The sequence below is a fragment of the Pholcus phalangioides genome, unplaced genomic scaffold (assembly GCF_987345545.1).
Source record: "Pholcus phalangioides strain wild (caught in Gottingen) unplaced genomic scaffold, Ppha-v1.0 ptg000019l_1, whole genome shotgun sequence".
Classification (NCBI taxonomy): Eukaryota; Metazoa; Arthropoda; class Arachnida; order Araneae; family Pholcidae; genus Pholcus; species Pholcus phalangioides.
The window spans coordinates 9,467,916-9,494,008 of NW_028301612.1; the positions used below are offsets into that span (position 1 = coordinate 9,467,916).

General features: G+C 36.1%; 1 protein-coding gene across 2 annotated transcripts in view; it reads left to right on the forward strand.

Annotated features, from left to right (window-relative positions):
- Positions 1-26,093, forward strand: part of LOC149071199 (lachesin-like) — a 314,623-nt gene that overhangs the window by 242,781 nt on the left and 45,749 nt on the right. For both annotated transcript variants that reach the window (XM_089248197.1, XM_089248196.1), the window contains exons 4-5: positions 5,786-5,956; positions 23,488-23,616. In XM_089248197.1, coding sequence (XP_089104323.1) covers positions 5,786-5,956; positions 23,488-23,616 — 300 coding nt within the window. The remainder of the gene's footprint in view (positions 1-5,785; positions 5,957-23,487; positions 23,617-26,093) is intronic.

The window sequence follows — 26,093 nt, forward strand, 5'->3', positions numbered from 1 at the left end:
ACTCGGAATTTTAAAAGTTTTTTTTCCTAACTTTCCTCCGATTTTCAAGTTCGAATATCTCAGTGAATATTGCACGTAAAAACATAGGATTTTTTGTTGGTAAAAAGATAGACAAGGCAACAACTTTATAATTGGGTTTTGGGGCACACGGGGACTGTATAAAAAGTTAATTTTTTTTATCTCGATAACTATACAACCCCTTGCAACATGAATGACGTATCTGATTACTACACTTTATTTTTGCAATTTTTTCTCATTGGAAGTAGCCTCTAAGATTAACAGCTTGTCACTAAAATGACGTGCACCCTGTATACGTCATATTTTCGAATTTAATTTGCTGTGTTATAATCGAACCACTGAAACAAACCCTAAGATACATCCTACCGAACATAGTTGCTACACAAAACTACCGAATCAGCGAGATCACTTGACTTGAGCTATTCTCAATTACGCTCCCTCGGTGTTTCCTCCCTCATATTAAAGAAATCAATAGATTCTAGATATACACGAGAATTTCGGTACACACACGCTACACTGCACGATATCACATGCAAAACGTTGTATTTACATCAAAAATTTGCAAGCTCGCGATTACCAGAATGTCTCTATTATCAGTAAGTCATTTCAGATTCAGAAATTACCCTGTCGAGTTTCTTCATCTACGGTTAACTGCAACTGATTGATTCCAGTGCGTAAAAATGATGTATATGACTGACTGTAAATGCTTTCTGACTAGACAGCACAATTTTCAATCCGTATTCATCTTGCAGCAGATGTAATGAATACTATTTGATACCTGATGTTCGCGATTTTACCTCGAATACTCTCTCTCTCACTCGCTCTTTTGTCCCGCGTTAAATAGCAGTTTCCGAATCACAGGAACTCTACTGACAAAATGCTAGAAACAAAGCTATTTAACAAGAAACCCCAGAGGCGCAGAGGTGCCTCACTCACGTTTCTCTCTCACTTCTCCCGGAGTAACGATCACATTACAAGTCGTGGTTAAGAGACTTTTCTGCTCTGGTGCAACTTTGAATCAAAAGCACGCTAAATGGTTTCTTGAAAGAGTTCCGAGAACAATTTCTGACGAGTGTAATGAGTCGATCGATTGCGGGAAGCAGAAACACGGGTATCCCCCTGTGTTTGACATTTTTCTCAGACAACACACACACATACAAAAGTCAAATGTTGCCATTTCTTTACTGGATTCTCTTCTCCCAATCTCACCGAGCTTACTTTCCTTGCGTTAACGACAGCTAATTTGTAAGGGCGGGGAGGACTCGTACAGTACTCGAGTTCTACTCCACGGGGAGTTGTTCGTTTGTGAAAGGAAAGTATTGAAGTCCTTGGAGTAGCACAAACAGGTGACGAGGGCCTCTCTTTTGTTTTGGAAATGTGCATTTACCTTGTTGTTGAGATTCTAAGCCGATTTTACAAAGTTTAATAGCAATCGGTAAGACATTTCTTTTCGAACGTACCCATTTTTATACGAAATGACATGGATCCATTGTCTTTTATCAAACACCACCATATTCAATAGCATGGATCCGTTGACTATCAAACACTGCCACATGGAATGGCTTGGATCCGTTGTCTTTATCAGATAGTGCCCTATGGAATGGCATGGATCTGACTAGGTCCACCTGGTGATTCTTATACAAATACAGATAAAAATACAAAGTGTGAAGGCAAAAGAAGCAAATTAACCGATAAGTGTACTCTGGATTTTTTTTGTTACAAATAGGCTGTGATATACGGTATATACAGAGTGATTCCATAATTCCCGTTTTGCATTTTACTGTGAACTTATGCTAGGCATACTTCCTATTAGAAAAGTTATCTAAATAACGTGTAGAACTCAGCTACGTCATTCATGTTGCGAAGAGTTGGGCAGTTATTAGCATTGCCCGAATTTTATGCAAATGCATACGCGTACATGCATTTGTTACCAGGCGCTTTTCACGTTACTACAATTACTGAATTTTTTTAGCACTTACAACGTTTACTATTTCAACCTGGTGAATGTGGTCACCGAGATGCGCGACAGGAAAGGAAAAGTTTTATTCATACATGGAATGCGCCCTATGTTTTTCAAGATGAGGATACACATTCCGCCAGCACAGACCCGTTATTTCTCTGAGCACTTTATTTCCGCATCTGTGCAAAATGACAAATTAGATGATGCTACCTTAGGGACCATTCAAGTATTACGTCACCATCGATGGTCACTTGTCATTCAAGGGATCGCTAAATGTGTCACGGATCGCTTAAGTGTTCCGGAACTGTATCCCGCCCGGGTCATTTAAGTGATCTGAAAATGTGCCACTGGCCGCTTAAATGCTCTGGAATTGTACCACAGGACACTTAAGCGATCTGTAAATGTGCCGCTTAGTTCATTTTTACAAAATTAGGTTTGAGGAGTGCAGGCCGCATCAGATAACCCCCAGGACCATATTTGGTCGCGGGCCAAGGGCGTTTATACGATTTATCATTATATGGCTTATATGGGGGGGTCGCAATGAATTTATAAAAGATCTATAAATTTTGAGTTCATAGCCTTTAAATAAGATTGAAATTAACATAAATTGATTATAACAACATATAAAGGAAGGTATTTTCTTACGAAATTTCATTTAAAAATATTTTTTTGATCGTGGGAGCGGGCACGAGAACCCCCGAGTCCCTCTTGTACGTCTCTGATCCCACTAATATGCGTTAGGATTCAGAGGGGCAGAGCTGATGACGACATTTTGCAGACAAGGGGTTCAGGGGGTCAGAGTTTTGCTGACAAGGAGGGGGGGGTGTCAAAAATGGCTAAAAATCTGTTTATGTAATACTTGAACGGCCTATAATTCAATTATATGAATTTTTTTTCTGCCCCGCGAACTGTGTGTTCATGTGTGGATCACTCTCAGACTCCAAACGACTCCAAATACAGATTAAAATACAAAGTGTGAAGACAAAAGAAGCAAATTAACCGATAAGTACTCTGGATTTTTTGAATTACAAATACGCTGTGATATACGATATATACAGAGTGATTCAATAATTTCCGTTTTGCATTTTACTGTGAACTCATGCTAGGCATACTTCCTATTAGAAAAATTATCGAAATAACGTGTATATATAGCTCAGCTACGTCATTCTTGTTGACGTAGTTGTCATAGACGTCATGTTCAATATTTTGTAAACTTATTCACCATGAGAAAAATTGTGCCTTCTATTACTTTTCCCCATTACCAATGAAATAAAATTTTATCGGCAATTATCAACCTTCTCTAGATAATATTTAAAATGACAACACAGTACAGTTCTATATCACATATAAAAACAACATTGAACTAGGACTTCCACTGCCATCTGTCAAACAAAAAGCACTACTGCTATAATTCCTCCATTGATATTGGTAAAAGACAATTATCGATTAATGCTAATGCACCGCATGAAAAAAAAGGAATATGATACGGCATTCATATATATTTTATGAGCAATGATATGTTAAAATATCGAGTTTGCTCCAAATTATTAATAGTTGTTGCTTGTAGAGTGTAAAATAACATTAGTAGTACCTGCAAAATTATTATCCTTTGTAAAAGAATAGCATTTGTAAAAGAATAGCTTTGTGTTAAAAGAATAGCATTAATTATAACTTAATGACGTCCTAACAGGCTGATGAAGTGACATTCTGTCACTGCCCTGTTGAGTGACACTTTCTGCTTTCTATTTCCCCTCCAGCCTACTTAAGCTTTCTTTTCCCCCTAGATGGGTAACCCAATATGGGTAATATTAAACTCTAAGTAGTTTAAAAATAAAACATATACAACCATGGCGAAAATCGCACTACTAGTCCAGGATGGCTAAGAAATGACTCAGAGGTATGCACTGTTTGCCAATTTCAGTCGGAACCCACAGGCCACTATGTCATATTTAGGATTTAGGATTATCCTTTGTAGGCCCCCAGAAATGTAACACAAATTGTATTCAGTTGATCCCGGTTATAACATGACGTTTTCCCACCTAGTGCGATTATTTTCGGGGTCTCACTTCTAAGTAATTCTCATCAAGATTAATTAAATATATAATTAACATAAATAAACGTTTAAAACGTTTCCCGCTTACAACGTTGTTTCATGGTGGTTTTTTGAAAAACGTTATAACCGGGATCCATTGTATGTTCTCCTTGTGGTGGGCGCTATTGTATACTTTTGCTTTTACGTTTATTCCCTATCATTTCCCTGATGACACACACTGAACAACATATATTCAGGAGTAACATATCAATAAGAAAAAATAAATGAAATAATGCTATTTGTTTTTTGCATAGTGTTACTGGGCAATCTAAAATGTCTATTGGCAGGGACTGTATGTATCCACTATATATTATTTAGCTATAGCCTCTGTTATCAAAGTTGAGGAAACTGTTTTTTCTGATCGTTCACTTGGCAGGCGCAGTTTTTGTTTCAGTTTGAGCCACCATCTGCTTTGAAAGCTTCCTAGGAAACAGATGTTTATTCACAGTGTGTAGAAATGGCTATTAGAAAAAAAAGATGTTTTACATGTTTTAGAACAATATAGTCTAGTTTTATCAGTGCTGAATGATATTTCGGACGATAAATCTGAAGCGGAGGAGACTTATGATCCAAACTGTGACAATGAAAATCATGATTTCAGCTATATGTACCCGAAAGTAGTGATTCCGGGCATAATTGGTCCGAATCGGATAATAGTTGCGAAAAAGAAAGACAAATATGTATTTTTAATTGTATATTCTTCATAAGCTAATTTATAGTATGAAATTTTAATAGTCCCCTAGTTTTTCCTCGATAGTACAAATTTACATTGGCGTAATGGTAGGTTATTGATATCATGCGCGAACAGCAAAATAACGTGAATAAAAAGACCGCGACATACATATAAAAATGTGTACACGACAAAAATGGAGCAATGCACTATGTGATGCAAATTCAATGTTTATCTATCTTTTTTTTCATGGTAAATCTTGTCCACAGTTGCCCTCTAAATTTTCATATTTATACATGGAAAGTCATTTTATGGCCACCCTGTATGCTTAAGGAAACGCAAATTTCTTCAAAATTAACAAATTAACCAGGTGGAATAAGGCCTATTAATTTCTGTTGTAAAAATTTAGTGTAATTAAATGTATTGCAATAAAAAGAAGCATCAGTCAAAATGGCTGTCATCGGCCCTTTTAGGTATAACGCATATTCCCGCCCTTCTTGTGTTTAAAACCCAATTAAAAAGTTGTTGCCCTGTCCCTCCTGAGGCAAACAAACACTCTCACGTTTCTAAGTGCAATAAGTTTTCAAGTATAGCAAGCATAATTAGCTTACGCGTTAATTACTGCTGCCCTTTCTCATCTTTTTTCCAACTGTTTCCTTTGTTTGCCTCAATATAGACAGGGAATAGCTTTCTAATTTCAGGACAGGGTATCAAAAGGTTTTTTTTTTTGTAATTTTAGTAACTATACACTCCTTGCAATATAAATGGTGTATCCAATTCCTACACGTTATTTGTTTAACTATCTTTTTCAATTAGAAGTATGCTTCTAGGATCAACGGTTCACGAGTCATTCCAGGACAAACGGAATTTCCTGTACACCGTGTGTGTCATAACCATAATAGTTATACTAATTTTATTACTGTAAGAGGCATCGCATCTTTAGTAGTCTGTATCGTTTCAGTAATGTGAGGAATTTATATATTCTCTATAAACTCAAACTCCCGCTATCCACTGATGCTAGTCCAACGTATATTCCAATTTCCAGTTGCTCCTGACATCATAGACACAGATTCCAGCTCCGACGTCCTCGTTAGGGAAGGTTCCAACGTGACATTGACGTGCAGGGCGAAAGGATATCCGACCCCGACAATAACGTGGCGTAGAGAAGATTCTCAAGCAGTCGCTGTTGGGAATTGGCAGAACAATAAAGTCCAAGGTATGAAAACCCATTCATTTTATTTATTACATATTCTGATTCCAGAAAATTCATCCTCCTTTTTAACTGTACAGAATTACATATTATCATAAAATATGATGTTTCCAAGTCTCGATATTCGAATTTAAAGATTCATTTCTCCATTGGAATATTTTTGTTCAAAACAAGGCATAATATGATCCTTATTGGAAAGTATAACCATATGTTTCTCTTTGGAATCAATTCTGTAAAATATTTTATTTTACAGTGGATATAAAGCAAGCAATGAATAATGATTGTAGTATGGAAAACGAAACTTAAAAAAAAATAAGAAACCAAAGTAAATAAAGTAGAAATCTGATTCTTTTAGAGAGCGTGTGTGTGTGTGTGTGTATGTGCGAGAGCTCCAGTGAAATATCCAGGAAAAATGTAATGAATGTGCGTTGCTGAGCGAGTTGACGTAAAAACGGCAATCAGGGAAATTTACGAGGGAAAGCGTCATTTTACGATATTGGTGAAAACCCATTAATCCTTCAGAATAAGGAAATGGAGTATTTCCACCTTTTTCCCTCTTTTATTTATTTTTTTTTTTTATTTTTTAAAGGGGGAAAAAGAACTTTTACGCGATAAAACAAAAGTCGTTCGATTGGTTTATTTACGTATAAGATCGTATTATTTCTTCGAGGGAGAAAAAACATTTATTCTAGTATATATATTATCCTACCTGCGCGTTATTATTATTATTATCTCTCTGTTCTTCTCGCTCCTGTTTTTGCTGTTAATGTATTATGCGAGAGAGAGAGTGGAAAATTGAAACTATAAGCTGAATCGAAAATCCGCCACGTGGCGGATGAACTTAAAAACGATTATTATTTTTGCGTGAGAGGAATTTTAAAGCTGCTTTTTTCGGCTTATGGGATGGAAAATAGTAAAATTAAGTGGAGACTGGAATTTTTTTTATGTTTTTCATTAATTCAAAAAAGCTGAATAACATGGTATAGTGTTGTAGGAAAGTGTATGCTTTCTGTAGTTGGCTTTTATTTGAGTGGCAGACAATTAAAACTATTTAATCGAGACCTCAGTAAAACCATCAACTTATCAAGCTTGTATGTACTCAGTCAATTACCAATTTATCCTGAAACCAGTCACTCTATAGAGCCACCAAGTTACTTACTTATCGAGATAATATGTACCCCTCTCAAGTTGACATGGCACATACCTAATGTTCACTCAGCGAAGTCACCAAATTACCCCAACCGAATATCCAGCAAACCTACCAGGACACCTCCTCCCACGTCGCTGTGGTTGTCGAGTGGTCATAGTGACAGACTCGTCATCGCGAGGATCCGGGTTCAAACCCAACCGTCGCTGCAGTGGTGGTCGGTTGAAGTTGGTTTTCTGCGGTTCCCAACTTCGAGGCGCGAATGTGAGCCGATCTTCCCGTTAAAAAGTCTCGCCGCCGTTAGCAGCAGGCCCACAACGTTACAATTATTCATTCATTACACTTCACTCACTATGAGTTGAGAAAAACTCATAGTTTAAAAAAAATTGATTGCAGATGACAGCACTACACTAAACAAGCCTTACACAGAAATGAACTTCACAGAAGGTTCACTATACATACACACACATTCCAACATATACCAATTAATTAGAAGTACAAGGAAGGAATACGTACGAGGTGCATGTCTAATTTAGTAGTAGTAGGATACCCCCTCCCAATGTCCATTGAAGTTGCCACGTTATCCGCAAACGATGTACACTCATTCAAGCTACTGGGCTATCCCATCAGTGTTATGTTGAATAGTCAAAATTCAATATTACATTTTAGATTAACTTATAAATATAAAAATAGTTTTAATTTTAGAGAAGAGAAGAGGTAACTATATTTATTGAATAGACTAGCTTTTCATGGGATGTTGGGTTTTAATTTGTACAACATACATCTTGCACAGTTACACACATGCTTACATTTTTTTTAATTATAGTAGCGTATAATAATAATAGTAAGAAGAATAATAATAGTTGGAAAGCCAAGCTGCTCTATGGTAAGTAAAGGTCTCAGGTACAGTATTGTACAGGGTACTGCTGTCTTGAGGCCCCAAATGGAAGGCACGGATTGAGGGTTGAGAGAGTAAAGGAGATGGCCGTCAAGTCATATAAGACATTGTTTGTTTTTCAGGGTGTTGTGATAAAGGGTCATTGACGAGAGAAAAATCTACAAATCTTTTTGACGGTCCTTAAGATTTCCCTCTTTCCTAGTTGTGTGTAACTTGGTTGTTTTTTTACCTCTCTCTCTTCACCAGCAACTTTAAATTGAAACGCCAAATAATTCCCTTCAGGACCAACTATATTAAAAGTACTGTATACCCAGTACTTTTAATATAGTTTTCTTTTTTCTCGCTAAAGGGCCTATTTAGCATACCCTCTAAGAAAAAATAGAGTCTTGAAAATTTCCATGCTGCTGGCGTAGTTGTTTGTTTCTTCGCTCGCTGGTAATTTGAATTTGAGTTGAATGTGTAAAACTTCTTTTAATAATTCTTATGTTGCTAGCAATGTAGTTTGTCTCGCTCTCTTGTGATATTTTGAGTCGAATATGTAGGCCTTTTTGTTGTCTGGTGCGGAGGGAATATCGCATTTCAATCATAATGTGAAAATCATTATAATAATTCCGTGTGGCCTGATGCGCCGTATTTCGTTATTTGAGCAAATATAAATGATATCGTCCATCGTCGGCTTTTGTCGGATCATCGTCATCTGCGTCTCTAGGACCTTTTTTCGCCGACTCGCGGCCAAGTAGTTAATACCCGTCATTGACAGAGACGTTTTCTGCTACTAGTGACATGTCAGCCATCAACAACTAACGAGAGGTACTTCTCCGGCTCCAAGTCTCATCACTTCATCCTTGGACATTAAATCCACCATGCACTTAACTAATTAAACGAAGGGACAGATACGCAATAGTCGATGCCATGTAAGTCAACCCATGTAACAATTTATTTTTAATTTGATCCATTCGGTAGCTACCTGCATTGTTTTTTATGAATAATATCTATAATTGTAAAAATTAAATATTCTTTAACGTAAAATTCCGGACTCTGAGGTTTTGATGTGTTACATACGTTTTACTCTCTTACTATCTTTAGCATGGTAGAAACCCAATGAATGAATCAGGGAGTTGCAGCTAGGGTGGAGGCTCTCTCATATAAGTCTATTCTCAAATAGGTGCAGGACAGTGATGCTGCCGATCAGGTCTACGGAGAAATATTGAGAAATGTTTTTATTGAAGGATTAAGAACCCGCACCTAAAACGCTTAGTTCTGGTAATGAACCACATAGAACGTTTGAAACGACAATGGAACAAGCCAAAATGGAAGGGAGGCTTCCTCATGCGTTTTCCAACCCTTGGAAAGTTGAAGAAGTCCAGGTGGTAGAAAGCGTTCAACAAGAACAATTAATGACTACGTTAATGTGTCAATGGTGTACTCCCAACAACAAACGATTGCACAGTTCCACGAAAAGCATGCAGGAGCTGAACAGTCAGCTATCCAGAAGACAATGCTTTTGCTTTAACTCGAAGGGTAGAGGTCAATCCCACAGATCCAATTTTCGGTCCCGACCAGGGCAGGGTGAATAACCTCAGAGAAACCCTCAGGGCACAATTCCAAAAACAAAACAAAAAACTAGATGAGGCCGGAGGAGCTCTGGAACACACCCGAGATCACTTATTTTGGTCTAGAGGTGGTGCCATTGCATTCCATGACAAAGCTGGAGAAGAAAAAGGAATCTTCCCATCATCCATATTACCATCGAAAATAATGTGTTCATTTGTTGTTGATACGGAAGCATCCATCTACATTTTACAGAGACAGGTGCTCAAAAACACAGCGTGGGGAAAAAGTAGCATTTAATGTGGGTAAAACGGTTATTCCGCATTTTTTAAGCTGTTTTTTCCCAACCTTCCTCCGTTCTTCGAAATTGAATATCTCAGTGAATATTACACTTATAAACACGCATTACATTTTTTAGCAACAACTGTCTAATTGGGTTTTGGGTACACGGGGACTGTATAAAAAGTTATTTTTTTTTATTTTAATAAAACTATACAACCTCTTGAAACACGAATGACATATCTGAGTACTACACGTTATTTGGATTTTTTTTTTTCTAATTGGAAGTATACCTCCAGGATCAACGGTTCGCCAGTGAAATGTCATACCTCCTGTTTGCTATGTACCCTGTGTAATATTACAGAGAAGTTGTTATTTTATGAACAAAACAATTTCAAATTAATTCCATGATTAGTTTAAAAGTTATAATTTTTTACTAAATATCTGTGAGTGAGTGCGTGCGTGCAAAAACCGGCGATTCCATTTAAATATCCTCCGACTTACAAAATGAGATTCATTTATATCTCATCCGGACTTGAGGGGTTAAGTGATCGAGTCATGCAAACAACAGCTACTTCACCAAACACCTGCTCTGGCCATATCGCTATACTGCAATTTACTGTCATTATTTAGATGGGTTGGAAATGATGGCAGTATCTGTCGTTGGTCTCCTTAAGTTGGTTAGGGAAAATGTCTGTATCCTCCCACGGGTTTGAACCTAGTACTTTCACGAACATCTTACCACCACGTCACTCGGGCAACAAAGCAACACCAGGAATCGGTTATGAATCTCAAACGACGTGAATAATTTTTTTACAACCAATTAAAAACGTAAGAAATTCTTAAATGTAGCAAAAGACTGCTCCCGCATAGCAACTTCAATGTCACAAATATACTTCTGAAGCACCCGAGTACCGTGGTGGTAAGATGCTCGTCTGCTATCGTGAAGGTTGCCGTCACGGTTCCAGGTTCAAACCCACCGGAGAGTACAGACAATATATTTTCCTATACAACGAACTTGAGGCGACCACCGATTGATGATGCCTTCGTTTACAACCCAAATCATTAATGGCAGTAAATTTTTTGCAATATGGTGATATGGCCAAAGCTGATGAAGTAAATATACCTTAGGATTTTTCGAACATTTATTTACTTGAATGCAGACGTTACATCTTGAATTGCTGTAAATCCGAAACTACTATTGCAAAGCATAGCCTAAGGCAGGGTTATCCAAACTTTCAGACATTGCGTATCTGATAAAATCTTTCCAAAGCCCGCGGACTATCAGGTCATACCGTGGTGTATTCCCCCGTTATTCAACAAGGTTGCCCAAATCACGAAACACTCTTATTCACTGAAGTCGTTTCTTTCATTAAATTTCAATTTTTAGATATTTTGAAATGATTTGTTTCACTGATTCCGATTTTTTTTCATTAATTCCAAATTTTGCCTCAATATTTCTGTAATTGTTTTTCATTAATTATAAATTTTCATCCATTATGTAATTGTTTTTTTATAAATGATTCTTAAACTTCCACTCCTTGTTACTATTTATATGAAATCATAGGTGTCAAAAAGTGTTTTTGTCTACAAACTCGTTACAATGACCTTCTTAATGTACTAAAAGCGGACCATTACTATTTAATCTGAAAAGTATCTTACACTTCTAAATACAGCCATACAGTTCTTTTTAACGAATTTTTTTTAATAATTTCTAATTAATAATTTACGAATTTTTTTGTATAATACAATTGTTTTTCTATCTTAAATTGACTATTTTCCCAAAATCATCAGTGCTCTACAGAAATTTGCTCCGAGGGCCACATTATTTGGCATGCGAGAGATTGGTTGAAGACCCCTGCTATAAAAGGTATTTGAATATAAAAACATCAATGAGACACTAACTTATTAATGTTTAGCAAGAATTAAAAAAAAAACGGAAAAAAGAAAGAAACAGAAATAATAACCTTTTGATTATGGGGCATTTTCCGTAATAATAATAAGAATTTTCCGTAATAATATTCCTCATCTCGGATACTCATATTCAAAAGAAAATTTAGTCTATGAATAGTAATCAGAAATCAGAAACAAAATATTATTTACATTTTTTCATTTCGATTCCGATCTATCACATAAAAACTCAATTTTTCCGTGAAGTCAATTCGAAATTATTGCTGAAAGGAAAGCAACAATTTTTAACTTCACCGGAAATTGCATTATATAATTTTAAGGATAGAATAAAAAGAAAATTTGCGTTCATAACAGTTTAAAAATCTCAAGTGTCAAAGCCCTTTTTTTCGTGTTTTATTATGTATGAAAATTCACAAGCAGAAAAAAAAAATCGTCTCTTTATTAACTCAAAATATCATTAAAAAAAAAGAAATGCATTATGCAGAAACTCTTGAAATTTTTCTGGGACAGAAAAGAGAAATTTATCATGAAAAATTGAATTTTTTTTCCCCCACCGCCTTTTTCTTAGTATGTGCGAAACTCTACTCGGCACTATATCTTCGGAGAGGTTTCGAGTTAAAAATCGCACTGAATCAATACCAAACTAAGTTTTTCCTCTGCTGGCTCCCAAAGGAGATGACGGCGGGCAAAAATAAGAAAAATAAAGAAAGATATTTTGAGCTTCATTGCTTAGCTTGGAACTTGGGGAGCCCCCCCCCCCCTCCTATAAATGATATAGAAGGTTGACATCCAATTTTTATTAAGTCAGCGAAAGAGAACCTTTTACCAAGAGATATCCTTTCTTTTTTTTCTCTCTCTCTCTCGTCTCTCTTGTTGAATATTTTATAATAGCAGAGCAATGGCTTCAACATTTAAAGAGATGCTGTGAGATTTCTTATCTTTCTTTTTATAGCCTTGGCTAACTTTCTTCTGTTCGGTTTTATTTTCATTAGTCTTCTGGAACGGGGAAATATTTTTTTCCCCACATTTTCTTCAACGTCTACCTGAAAATAACTTTCTGATAGATTTGGGTCATATGATATTTTGTATGAGGGGAATTATTTTATTAATATCAAAGATTAACTGAACTGATGTCAATATATTTCATAATAATATACACAGGCCGTCCCAAATTGTTTGCACACTACATATGCGTGCTTCCATTAGCATTAAAAACACGTTCAGCTAGAAAAAGTTTTCGAATGACGTGAAGTTACCTAAAATGTCTCAAGTTTCTCGAAGGGTCGTATACTTGAAAAAAGTAGAACTAACTTTTTATTTAGGTCACTGTGTGCTAAAAGTCAGTGAAATGTGAATTCGGCTCTAAAAAGTCACTTCCCAAAATCACATATTTTTGAATGAAATCTCAAAGGAGATATCTTTTCTATGAAGTTCTCAGCATTTATCGCCAAGGATTGCGAGCGTGGTTCAAAAACTGCGAAATTTTAGTAAAATCCAAAGCTGTGAAAATTCTGCAACTGTCAAAATAATTGTCAAAAGATATACTGTATTTATTGTGAATTAAAAAATAAAATGGTTGAAATAAATGGGAACCAGGCTATGCGAATACTGACAGTAGAGCATTAATGGGATGATATGAGAAGAACGTCGAATCGAGCACCAGCCTTTAGCGGTTCGAGACAGGAGCAAGTCCCTTAATTTGCCCGACATTGTCTGTGATACTGATCACACACGAACAGACGACGCTGAGCATTACAACCTAGAAAACATGAAAGGTTCTGCGAGAGCATTTACGTTGGAAACCTCTGGTCTAAGGATTCAAGAGACCCCCATCTTCATGAAGTATAATCGAACTCTCAACCAACGAATGTTAAGGCCCGTTTATACGGGTTTAGTTGGTAGGTGATTAAGTGATTTACTGGTTAAGTAGAGTAGGATCAGGTCTATTTTTCGGTTAAATATGCACTATGCGCATTCGCCAGTCGGCGTGGCCTCGTATTTATCAGTAAGCAATCACTACTCGATTATATACGTTGGGACAGTTTTTTTGAGCACTTGATGATCTAAAATCTTAGTTAATTATTCAAAAACGTAACTCGTGTAAACGGGTCTTTAACATCTCTATTTCTTCAGTAGCAGGAAATTTTCTTTAGCCTGCTACTGAAGTTATTTAAGTATTATCTTTGTGATATTTTTGCCATGAATGACGAGGCTACTTACAAGTGAAGGGTCTCAAAGTGACGTTTTCAAAAAGATGAAAAAATTACCTCTGATTCTACTCATTTCAATGTGGATGAAAATAAAAAAAACGAACTGCGGAAAAATATTAGGAATCACTAAAAAAATTTTAAATATTAATATTGTGAACTCCAATAGAAGCCGAGAATGAATTTTTCGAGGCTCAGTTCGTCCTGGACTGGAGTATGCTGTAAGGTTTTGGAGACCATACCTACAGAGGGATATAGACTTGGTTGAAGGGGTGCAGAGAAGAGCTACGCGTGTCCTTATTGGCACACAGGGCTGGAGTTATGAAGGATGAACGCAGGTGTCGAGGAGATATGATCGAAGTGTTCAAGGTTTTCAATGGGATTGATAGGATGGACCATGAACTTCTAGTACACCGCGAATCGACTGCTTTTACAAGGGGACACCAGTATCGATTGGTGAGGGACCATGCGAGGTTATGGTGTCGCAGGGAATTTTTCTCTAATAGGGTTGTTAATAAATGGAATAGCTTACCCCCGGAGGTAGTAAATTGTAACACAACTGACACGTTTAAAAAGAAATACGATAAACACGTTGGGGTAAATCGAGAAGCTATTCATACTTAGAATAAGACAACCATAAGTATTCTTTATGGGCATTGTATAATATTTTATCATGTGTATATATTGTTTGTAATTTGTGTTAATTGCATTTTTAATTGGGTTGCTGTATTTTTGAAATATATGGCATCCATATTTTTATGGGCATCTTTTTCTCAGCCACCTCGTTGGGCATTTTGCCTGTTGTGGCGTTGTATTTGTATTTGTATTTGAATTTAAATATCCCTCAACTCTAGAATGACGTCATTCAAAAACAACACGTGATGAAGTACAGCGCAGAAAGAGAGAGGGGAAAAAAGAATTAACTAGTTTCTGAAACACTGAGAAGCTAGAAGAAAGAAAGGAAAAAGAATTTTTTTTTTATAGATAAATCGTCAACAACCACGAGAAGTGATGAGTTGCCCTCTGTTGTCATTTTAAATAATTTTTTGCGGCTTTAATAATTTCACTCTGCCGCTATATATATTTTTCTTTTAATGTGTTTCTGGGCGAGATGAATGTACTTAAATTGTTCATAGTTTTCTGAGGACGACACCTTGGGTCTCTTTCCTTGTGTAAGTTAGAAATCCAAGCCAGCATAAAATGAATATAGAGTGGAATCTCAAGGCCCACTCCAAGCTCGTGAATTATATTTCGATGATGCCAACCACTCCTGTTGAAGAAACGCAAGATGCAAAATGCAATACCCGACTGCGTAGCAGCCAAAAAAATATATATATTAATCAATCCACCTTAACAAGATATGCAAATAAATTCATTAAAAAATATCGTCATCGAACAACTCGTAAAAGAGCCATATCCGACAACAAGCTATAACAATTAACCCAGAAATATGAAGAGATTTAGATCCGATTCCTTCATTTAGCTTCAAAGCTTAAAACTCATGTACGAATACATATGACGTATAAAAAGAGGTTAAATCCAAAGTTCTGACATGATGGCACGAATTCACACACCTCTACTTCTTTCCTTGTTCTTCTTTCTTGAAACTAAATCCCTCTGATTTATAAGTGGAATGTGGAACCATTTCAGTAAGGATTAAAGGGATAACACATCTAATCCTTTACTTTACTAGAACCAACTATGAACATTTCATAAATCTTTTAAAGTATTCTGGTGAACATCTTTCCAGAGCACCCGAGCTATTAAATGGAAAAGGCTATCGCTTCGTCCCTCCTGTGCCAAAAAAAAAAAAAAAATGTACTGCCACTATCCTTTCTTGGAAAACTTAGTAATTGGCGCCTACAAGAGAGAAACACCATCTAATACTTGCTCCCAACACTTTTCTTACGTACGTACGTAACTCCATACCATTACCCCTCAGGGTAAGAAGTCAACCATCACACCCCCGTCTATTCCACACCAAGATATAGATCGGCTTTTCGAGAGCAAAAGACTAAGTGATGTAGATGGCCGCGGTGATCATAAAAGGATTACGAACAGCAATAACTCTTGTCGAGATTATCCTTACTTTCACATGGAACGGAGATTTAGGTGGTGTTTGATGTTCCGTTTAAAGTTAAAGTATCAAAAAAATATTTTTTTTTCTTCCTTCTGAGACATATATATATATATATTATACTCTTCATCTTTTATATTCTCATAATACTCTTAATAAGTGTTCGAATTTTTCTTGCTTAAGGATAAAAGAATAATCAAACTTATTTTTGGAACCATGAGGATCTATTTGTACTGCTATGAATGGTATTAAAATGTAAAAGAAGTGACAGCAATTTTTTCCACTAAGTATACGTAGGTATTAGTTGACTTATTGGTTAGGGGAGACACACCGGGGCAAATTGACCCTAGTTGGCTTCGCATAGTCTTTACTTTATCCTCTTTTTTTCCTGTAATACTTGGAGCAAATCTGACTGATACTGCGTGTAGCGGTCCTCCCTCGCTGCGTATTAAAGTTTAAAATTTCACTTAAAATTGTATGCTCATTTTGTCAAATGTGTTTAATTTTTTTTTTACACTATGCCAACTTAGCACAGATATGGGGCAAGTTACAACAACCTCTGGGGTAAGTTGGCACAATATGATGGTTAATGGAACCTGAGGGACAAACGTAAGTTAGAACGTAACTACAAAACCTTTATTTCAATACAAAAATTCAGAAAAAAAAATGATGTGCACGTTAAGCACTCAATATGTTGCAGAGGAAAACGAATGTAAATATAAAAGTTACAAAAACCCAACAAAGAATAAGAAAGTCATCATTCACAGCTACTTCCAAGAAAGTAGGCCAATCCCTCACTTGAACTGGAGGTTGTCATTTTCAACAGTTTTCGTTTTCAGCACAATTTTCTGCGGTTATACCAAATCGGTAAGTAGCACAAGAGGGCTGCTTCGCTTTTCCACAAAAGTTTCATGAATAATATTTTAGTATTTGAATAAAAAACGCTACTGAGCACTCTAGCCATCACAACTGTTGAAAAATTCTAAACATATTTATGGGCTTCATATAATGGGGGAAAAAACTGTATAAGTGTGAAAAATAGGCAGAACCCCTAAGAGTAAAACTGAAGTTTTGCTGTCTTTTCTGTCTAGGAGCTTGAATCACACTGAAAACTACAATGGATGATGCAACAACTTCAGTAGGTTTTACAGTGATAGTACAAGCAGTCTGCGCTGACTGTGATAATAAAGAGAAGCCGTACGCCAACTTGACCTTTATGCCAACTCTATCCCCTGGTCCCCCTATTTTATTTTCTTAAAATACTTATTTGTCATAATACTGAAAAATTTTGGCATTAGGAGTAATGTTTAAACGAACAATATGGTCATAACTTATCACTGACATTTATAACTTTATTAGATTAACTAACCACTTTTTTATATCTAGTGAATAATTGGACTTTGTGAATAATGCATGCTTGAAATAATTGATTCCATATATAGCCTTAATTGTATATTTGTTCAAGAGCGAGCATTGAAATAGCGTTGATAAAAGAATATGTAAACAGCGAAAGTACTGAGGCATTGCAGAGTCAAATCTTAATCCTAATCAATCTTAAATGCTCAAAGAAGTATTGAGCAAATTGTTGGCTTTTTACCTACAGAAGATGAAGAAAATTTAGAATGAGTCATCTTATATCGAATTCGAATTTGAATTGGTAGAAGGAACAAAGTTATCAACAGGTTTCCTAAATTACAAGTGCCTAAGGTAACCGGTTAACCTGAAAAAAAAACCCAGCAACCCAGCAGCAAAAAATAGAAAATTAAACTGACAAAAATTTTCCAGTTTTTCCTAGTTGAGGAATAAATGACAGTCTGTTGCTCTGAGATCGTGTGGGCACAATTGGAGTTTCACATCCCAAATTTCTTGATTCAAACGCCATGACTGGTGCAGTGGTTTCTGCTGAATTTAGTTTCCTGGGGTATTTTCCAATTTTGAGGTGCAGATGCGACGTAAGGGATAGGTTGGCGGACGTTAGTTCATTTAATACGATCATTCTTTTTGCGGATCATCTGACGTTGCTAACAATTTTCTGATATCGAGCGAATTCGCACCGTTGTCGTTAGCGATGCCCATCGGACAAACAGAGATATCTATCGGCATGCATTTTGAATAGACTCCCCCATAAATTGAGGATATAGTCACATCCTAGATCGGAGGAGGTGCATGTTATCGTATTAGATTCCTAGAACGTCCAGACAAACAACTTATTTAGGGGATACGGCAATCATGAGAAGTGCAATGTAAATAAACACGCGTAATCACGACAGATATACATCATCGCGTCACTACCGTTGATTAAACGGCAAATTCAATCATCAGTGTCAATTCACCCATTCAATGGAATCTAGGACTACCATTCGCAGACACGTAGTGGAAATGGGCTTATACAGTATATATGTGAATTCTAACTTCATTAATTCACAAATAATATTAAGTAATTTAAAATTTCCGTCTAGTGCATCATCATTAGCACACCACTGCATCCAGCCGACAGAGTGCGCTAATGTTTGGTTTCGATGGCATACGTTAGGTCTATCAGAAAAAAAAAAGAATCGTTCGTTTCATTCGTGTTTTTTGGAGAACATTTTTTTTTTTTCAATTCAAAGAGAACATACTGAAACTTATCCAGTTGTCTTCGTTTAAATTACGTTCTTTGCTCTCTTCAGCTTCTCTGTCAAATTAGAAATTTCTAGTCAGTGTCATGGTCGCTGAGAAATTCTTCACCACTTACTTTGTCATTGCTATCAAAAATTACTTCATCTGCACCACCCATGGCAGCCAAAAAAAAATAATATTTTCACCACTGTAATTAGTACAAGTAATAATACTAATATATAAAACTAGCACGAGAGACTGGGAAAATGCGGCAATTATAAAAATATTTTTCTATAATCGTTGCGTATTCCCAGTTGGACTAATTTTAGTATTATTATTATTGTTGTTAAAAAAAAGTTAATTTTTTTATTACTATTTTTTATTTTATTTTATTTTTTCTTCCTTCTCTCCCTATTCCCCTTGCTTGCAAGGCCGCACTGTAACCTGCAAATTTCCCGGCACCACCGCACGCTCTGGGAACATAGCTTATATCCCTGGTGCGATGGAGCCCGGTCATTTTCAATTAGTTTATTTTAGTATTTGGTTCTGAGCCAATGTTTTGAAATTTATATTTTGGAAACCATGTGATACTTGAATCAGGATGTTGTACACTCATTCGTTTCTACTGTAGGAATGGAGTTCCCGTGCGTGAGTAAAGAGAGCTAGTGAGTATGCATAATAGGGGGTATGTTCGACCCCACGAGCTACGTAAATAAACATTCGATTCAGTTAAATCGGGAAATACAAAACAACGTAAGCACAATCATTTTCATATCAACGGTATTGTAATGTGGTTATTCAACCGAGTACTGATATTTAAACGTTATTGCGCTAAACTCTATTAAACAGTGTTACCGTGTAACACACGGTAATACTTACAGAGGTAAGTATTACCTCTGTATCATAAAGGTTTACATGGATATCTGAACAATATATAATGGTTACACGTGAAAACTTCGTTTTACAACGTGCTTAATTCCAAGCTCCATCTGAACGTAAACACGAATCAAACATGGAATATGACAAATTGTTAAAGTCCCTGTTATCAATGGTTCTCCAGAACTAGTTTGATGAATGCAATTCGAGATTTCTGAATGCAACGAAATGGAAATATAGTTTTAACGATGGACGAATCATATTCTCTGGTCAATGGGAATCACGTCGATCGGCATGAACCGTTACTTTGAAAATCTGTTGTTAATCGAAACATATGCAGTAGATAGCATTGGAAATGAATTTCATTCGAATTTGTATGTTGATTTCATTCATTTGGACATCTTTTATTGAATAATAACGTATAAGCTACAAGTTCCATAAACAGATGTAACCAGGTCACTAGTAAAAAAACCGATATTACTCTATAATCGATCCAACTGTCGAAGAAAACTTATATCGGTCTCCTCTACACAAATAACAGCAGTGAATCGATTTGTCACTTTGTCCTGCACCCGTAACATCGAGTAAATTATTTCGGAATGCGAACAAGGGCTCCGAACATTTCACTGACCATATCAGCGTTAATTTCGTGTAATTACGGCAATTAGTTTAGTCTGTTGTGTACTGCGCGGCAAAATTAGATTCCGCTTATCGCGGGTCGAGAGCTCACGTGTACAGGCACCCCCTCCCCCTATAAATATTCATTTATTATTGGTTAAGCAATCATTCGTTTCGATTTAAAAAAAGTGGAGGCACGTCAATTAGGTGAAGAAAAATGTAACGCGAGGGAATTTTATGATATAAATAATTTCTTTAATTTGTACTTTTTGTGTTTTCAGCAGTCAGAAACTTTTATTTCATTCAAAATCCTAAGAGGGGTAAGTTAAGGATTATCTTGTATAATCTGGTAATTAATGAAATTCCTATCGATAATTAACTCTAACGAAATTTCTCCGTCCATTTCTCCGGCAGATACAAAACTATTGAACGAAATTTCGCAGAGTTCCTTGGGCTATTCCTTCTCCAATGTCTTCGACCGCTGTTTTCAATTCGATATTGATATTTTATTGTGACAAGGATCAAATTTAACCTTCATTCTGATTAATTATCCCAATATGTGTGTGCTCTTGAGCTCTGGAATTTCGAAGTGCAAGCAATGGAACGATTCGAGAAGATCGTAATCACCGAATCGTCTATATCGGGTTATAACCGACAACAAAAGCTTTTCTCAAAGAAACGTTCACTAATTTTATTGAACATTAATATATGGGCATGTTCCCGTATTTCTCTACACGAAAACTTTCGACAGTTATTCCAGGCATAAGGCAGGAGTGCACAACCTTTTCAGTTCGCGGGCCAGTAATTGGTATAAATAGGGTGACCATATGACCGGTATTTTACGGGACATTTCCGTTAGTTTGGCCTTGTGGCCGCTCAGTTTTTTTTTTATATAAAATGTTTCATTTTTCCCATATTTCAAACGAAGCAAGAATTTCTATTCTTCACTGAAATCAAGGGTTGAGATTATTTTCATAACTTATGAATTATATGATGATAGTTGTGACTAAAATTATCATAATTAATCAGTCATATAAATGTGTTGATCTCACATATATGTCAGACATAGGTAATTTTTTTGGTATATTACATGTTAAACTGATTGTGACTTGCGGCAGACCTATTTCCAGATATTGGCAATTTTTCAGCAATTTTACCAATAGTTGACAACTTTGCTTATTTTGTAAATAACTGTGACTACTACTTTGAGAGAGTCCAAATTATGAAAATTCATGAAATTTGTTTGAGATGAAGGGTGGTTGAATATCCCTTGGAAAAATGCACTGGAACAAGAAAGTAACTGCGACCTTTGGTACCTTCCGTCATTCCAGTGATGAAATGTTGTCTGTTGTTTGGATGTCAAGAGTATATTTTTGTGTTTTTGTCGAGTTGTGGATGAGATTGCGGGACGCAGATAGAAAGCCCCAACTGGGCATGTTAGAAAATAGCTTCGTGTTGCAGTTAAAGATTGAGTTTTTTTTTTACTAATAGTGGTAGTTAAAGACTGAGTGGGCTTCATCTACCAACGGGATGGTGTTCCGTCCCATTTCCATTGCAATGTCAGATAACTCTCGAGCAATCAGATCGTCAAAATGTGTTGAAGATGATGATCATCAACTGAAGTTTCATCCTCCATTCCTTTACCCTTTATTTGACAGTGTTACTGTGTTGCAACATGATTTTCTTACATTTTTTTTTCAAGTAAAAACATTTTATACTTTGAGCTCGTTTCGGCATTAAGGCTTCTAAACATTTGATTTTTACTTGTGAGCTGCTTATGAAGTTTCTATTATTACGCAAATCATATAAATACAGTGTTTCCTAAAGTACAACATCCAGTTTTTTTAAATACTGACAATAAATTTCTCGTCATGTAAATAGTATTCAGGGCACCTCATTTGGTTGATATAACCCGTCACAATTTTTCCTCCACTGGATATTTCACTGCTTGCCAATCAAAGGGTTAAACCTCTTCACGATGTGTGCGTACAAAGGTATGTAAATTCCCAAAAGTTTTTGCTTCTCTTTATCAGACAATACACCGAAAGGATCATTAATGCTTTTAATTAAATTAATGAGGCATAAGAGAAGGAAAAATCGTGCACTTTGTGTAAAAGTTGCGATAGTATACGAAATTTCACTTTATAGAGTTACGATAATCCGGACCTGCGCTAATCCAGCCCGTCCAGTAATCCGGCATTTTTTCTTCAAGCACCGAGGAAGAAAACATGTCAATGCATGTCTGCGCGCAGAAATTTGTACAGTGCGCCCCTCTTAATGTGATCACATCGGTACTCGGAGTTTCTGATAAAAGTAACCGATTAATAACTGATCTATCCGAAACAAATCTAAAAGTACATACGATGACCATACCTTCATTTTAATCGAACGGGACGTAAGAAAACGGGACAACTCCGGTTTTCTTTTCCACACGACTGTACGCAAAATGTGCAATCGTGCCTTTTTATTTTTTCATAATGTTCTAAAATGGGATATCTTAACTTTAAGCCTGCGTTCCGTTTTATATGCTGTGTATATTATTTTTATTCAGCCATCATGAGGAGATTGAATGGAATTATCGAATATGTTTTACAGATTATGATATTTGTTTTAAATGTATGATACTTTCCATTGATACCCTGAGGAAGTCTTTCGGCCGAACAACTGTGAATCTTGTGTACTGAAAGAAACTGACCAAGAACTGAAGGAAAGGGCTTTTGTGTGTGTTTTTGCATTACATTTGTCTCCACTACAGGTGGACCATTGCAAAAGTAACTTCATGTGTACATGGATTATAACAGCTGCTACTGCCCAAATAAATTATATGCCAAACACACATTATCATGTCGAACCAAATGTCGAGTAAGGTACAAAGAAATTAAATTTTTAAAATCCCTCGTCATCGGATCTCTAATCTCTCTAATTCGGATAGATCAGCGGGTTTGGCAATATATACTCTGGATATTGCAGAAATACACACACAATATTTCGTTAATATACAGAGTGTATATTTCCGAAAGAGTTCAATTGCCTCACATTATATGAACTACCTCACTTAGACCTCTATAACCGGCATAGCAGTAATTACTGAACAGCCAGAAGAATATAAATATTTTCCTTTTTTTAAGTAGGCTTTCTTCTGATTTTCAACAGCTGCAAAGCAAGATACAAAATGTTCCATTTAGAAATCAACTTTACAAAATATCGATGCTTCTCAGCGCCGCAATGACTTTTGAGAAGGCGAGATATATCGTCGATGTCAAGATGGTCAATCATGTCAATCGCCTTGAACATGTATTCGTGAGACTGAAATATCTTTTCAAATAACCGAAATGTTTTTTTTTAAAGATTTTCTGTAATTCCCTATCATTCCAGATACAACATACGAAGGAGAAGAACTGAGCATCACAAAAGTCAGCCGACTGCACATGGGTGCGTATCTCTGCATAGCTTCGAACAACGTACCTCCATCTGTAAGTCGGCGGATAATGCTCCAAGTACACTGTGAGTACCAACATCTTACAATCACATTCAAATATGATTTTAAAAATATCCGAAACGTACTTCCTACAGTACAAAATATCTACAACGTTATAAATGATCAATCATTACACTTTCACTTATAGTTCGAAAAATAGATGGCAGGTGGCAGCACTAAAATAAGCATTACACAGACAAACCCCATGTTAGGTTCATAACACATACATGCACATTCCAACAATGTACCAATTCGTTCGAAGTTCCGCAGAGGACTATAACCGAGGTGCATGTGTGATTTAGTAGCAGTAGTACAAAATATCATAACAAATTCAAATCTTGGTATCTGTCAAATACTGTTTTCCCACGTTATTACAAAATAAACACACATCCATTACTCTCAATGTGAAATATGGCCAATATTCATGCACATTTAAAAAGTGTATTATTCAAAATGCCTATTCCCGGAAAACGGAATTACAAGCCATAAGGTTATTATGATGGGCTATAAACATGCAAATTACGGAAAATGGGCTGATCAGAGCATCACGGGAGGAGAGAGAGAAAAAAAAACCCAAAAACTGTATCTAATGTGTGTAAAATAGGCTTTTCTTTCCAAAAAAAAACAACAAAATATACAAGGAGGGAAAAAATGAAAAGAAAAACCGCAGCTGCCAGCAATAAACTGTTGGACGCATGAAACCGTAACTAAACTACTGTTCGGAATCTCTGCTGAATTGCAAATTTTATCGCCTCGCACATTACCACTGCTTAAATAAAATCTAAAAAAAAAAAAACATACATGGACGACGACATCGAATTTCGAAGAGGAAAAAAAAAAGTACATAAAAAATAAGAAATTATTCTACACACACACACACACACGCACACACACACACACGGTAGTAGTTGTAGTAGTGCTTTGATTCCTTTTCTAGTTCGTCGATTCATTCGCATTCACAAAAACAGCTGGTCGGGCTGTTAACCATGTCAACATACTTTTATTCTATGTTCTAAGCTTTTCTCTTTTCTGGAAGACATTCCCATATCTCTCGTCCGTGCCTTAATGTTAGTACTAACGACTTTTCCGCCTTTGAAGCAAAAGAACAAAAAAAATGCGATCCGTGTACTTTCTTGACTGCTTCGCGTCCATCCATTCCTTTTTTCCTCTCTATTTTCTGGAATTTTTGTTCTTTTTTCTTCCCCCTTATCATCTTATATATTCTCGATTCCGCCCTTTATTTTCATTTTATAAGAAAGTCTCCCGCTGTTCTTCTCGACGTCTTTTGTGAGGCGCAGTAAATAGAATTTAAAATTAGACGCGTTAAGGGCTGGATATAACCGTTTTATAAAATGCATTAAGGTCGTTTATCGTCGGTGTCATAACACACAATCCTTTTTTTTCTTATTTTTATTTCTTTTCTATTTTTTTGCCATGATAAATAATACGTTTATTTTACGCGCAACCCACAAGTATCAGGGAAATAGTACCTCCCATAGCTATGTAATGACTATATTTTTTCCCCCTGTACTTCGCTTATAGCGTTATATGTTTTTATTTTCATTAGTCAACGTCGTGAGCTATTGTGTTGGTTATTTTTATGTTTTATTTCATCGCTTTGATATGTTATACTGTTTCTTTTTACGTGTGAAGGATATAAATATTCGGTTTATAAAGTAATCCAGATAAAGAAAGTATAGTAGAAATGTACCAGGGGCCATGTAATATAGGATGCTATAAGAATATTATTCCAACCGATGAATTATACTTGATCTTTTAGAACTAGAAACACTCATTTGCGTACAGCCGATAGCCCTGCTTAATTCAACCGTAACCGTAACTCATTTCCGCTATACACTGTGCTGCCTTGAAGTGGTGTTTAACTCAGAGGTTGAGATATTAAGGGGACCTTCTCATTATGACTCGGTCCAGTCATCCTCCTCGGGCCTCGGGGAATCAATAATTTATGGCTTTCAATACAAAAGTCATAATAAAATAATGACGGAACGGGAAGTTTTCTCCCCCACCAAGCGTCTTCCTTTGAATATTCCGCAAAAGGAAAGGGAAAAGTGACGTCCATTGCGGTTTTTTTTTTTAATTAAAACAAACAACAAATGACAAGAAACAAATACAAAATGTAATAGAATATACAAATACAAAATGTAATAGAATATACAAATACAAAATGTAATAGAATATACAAATACAAAATGTAATAGAATATACAAATACAAAATGTAATAGAATATACAAATACAAAATGTAATAGAATATACAAATACAAAATGTAATAGAATATACAAATACAAAATGTAATAGAATATACAAATACAAACATAAATTACACAAAGACAACGACACAAGATACACACATATATTGCATACACTATGTAGCCCCAGGGGACGCGGTAAGGTCCTTCCAGCAGGCCTATATGATTTTTATTGATAATCATATAGGCCTGATATTTGTCGATAGCATTTAGCGGTTTGCGGTTCATGTCCA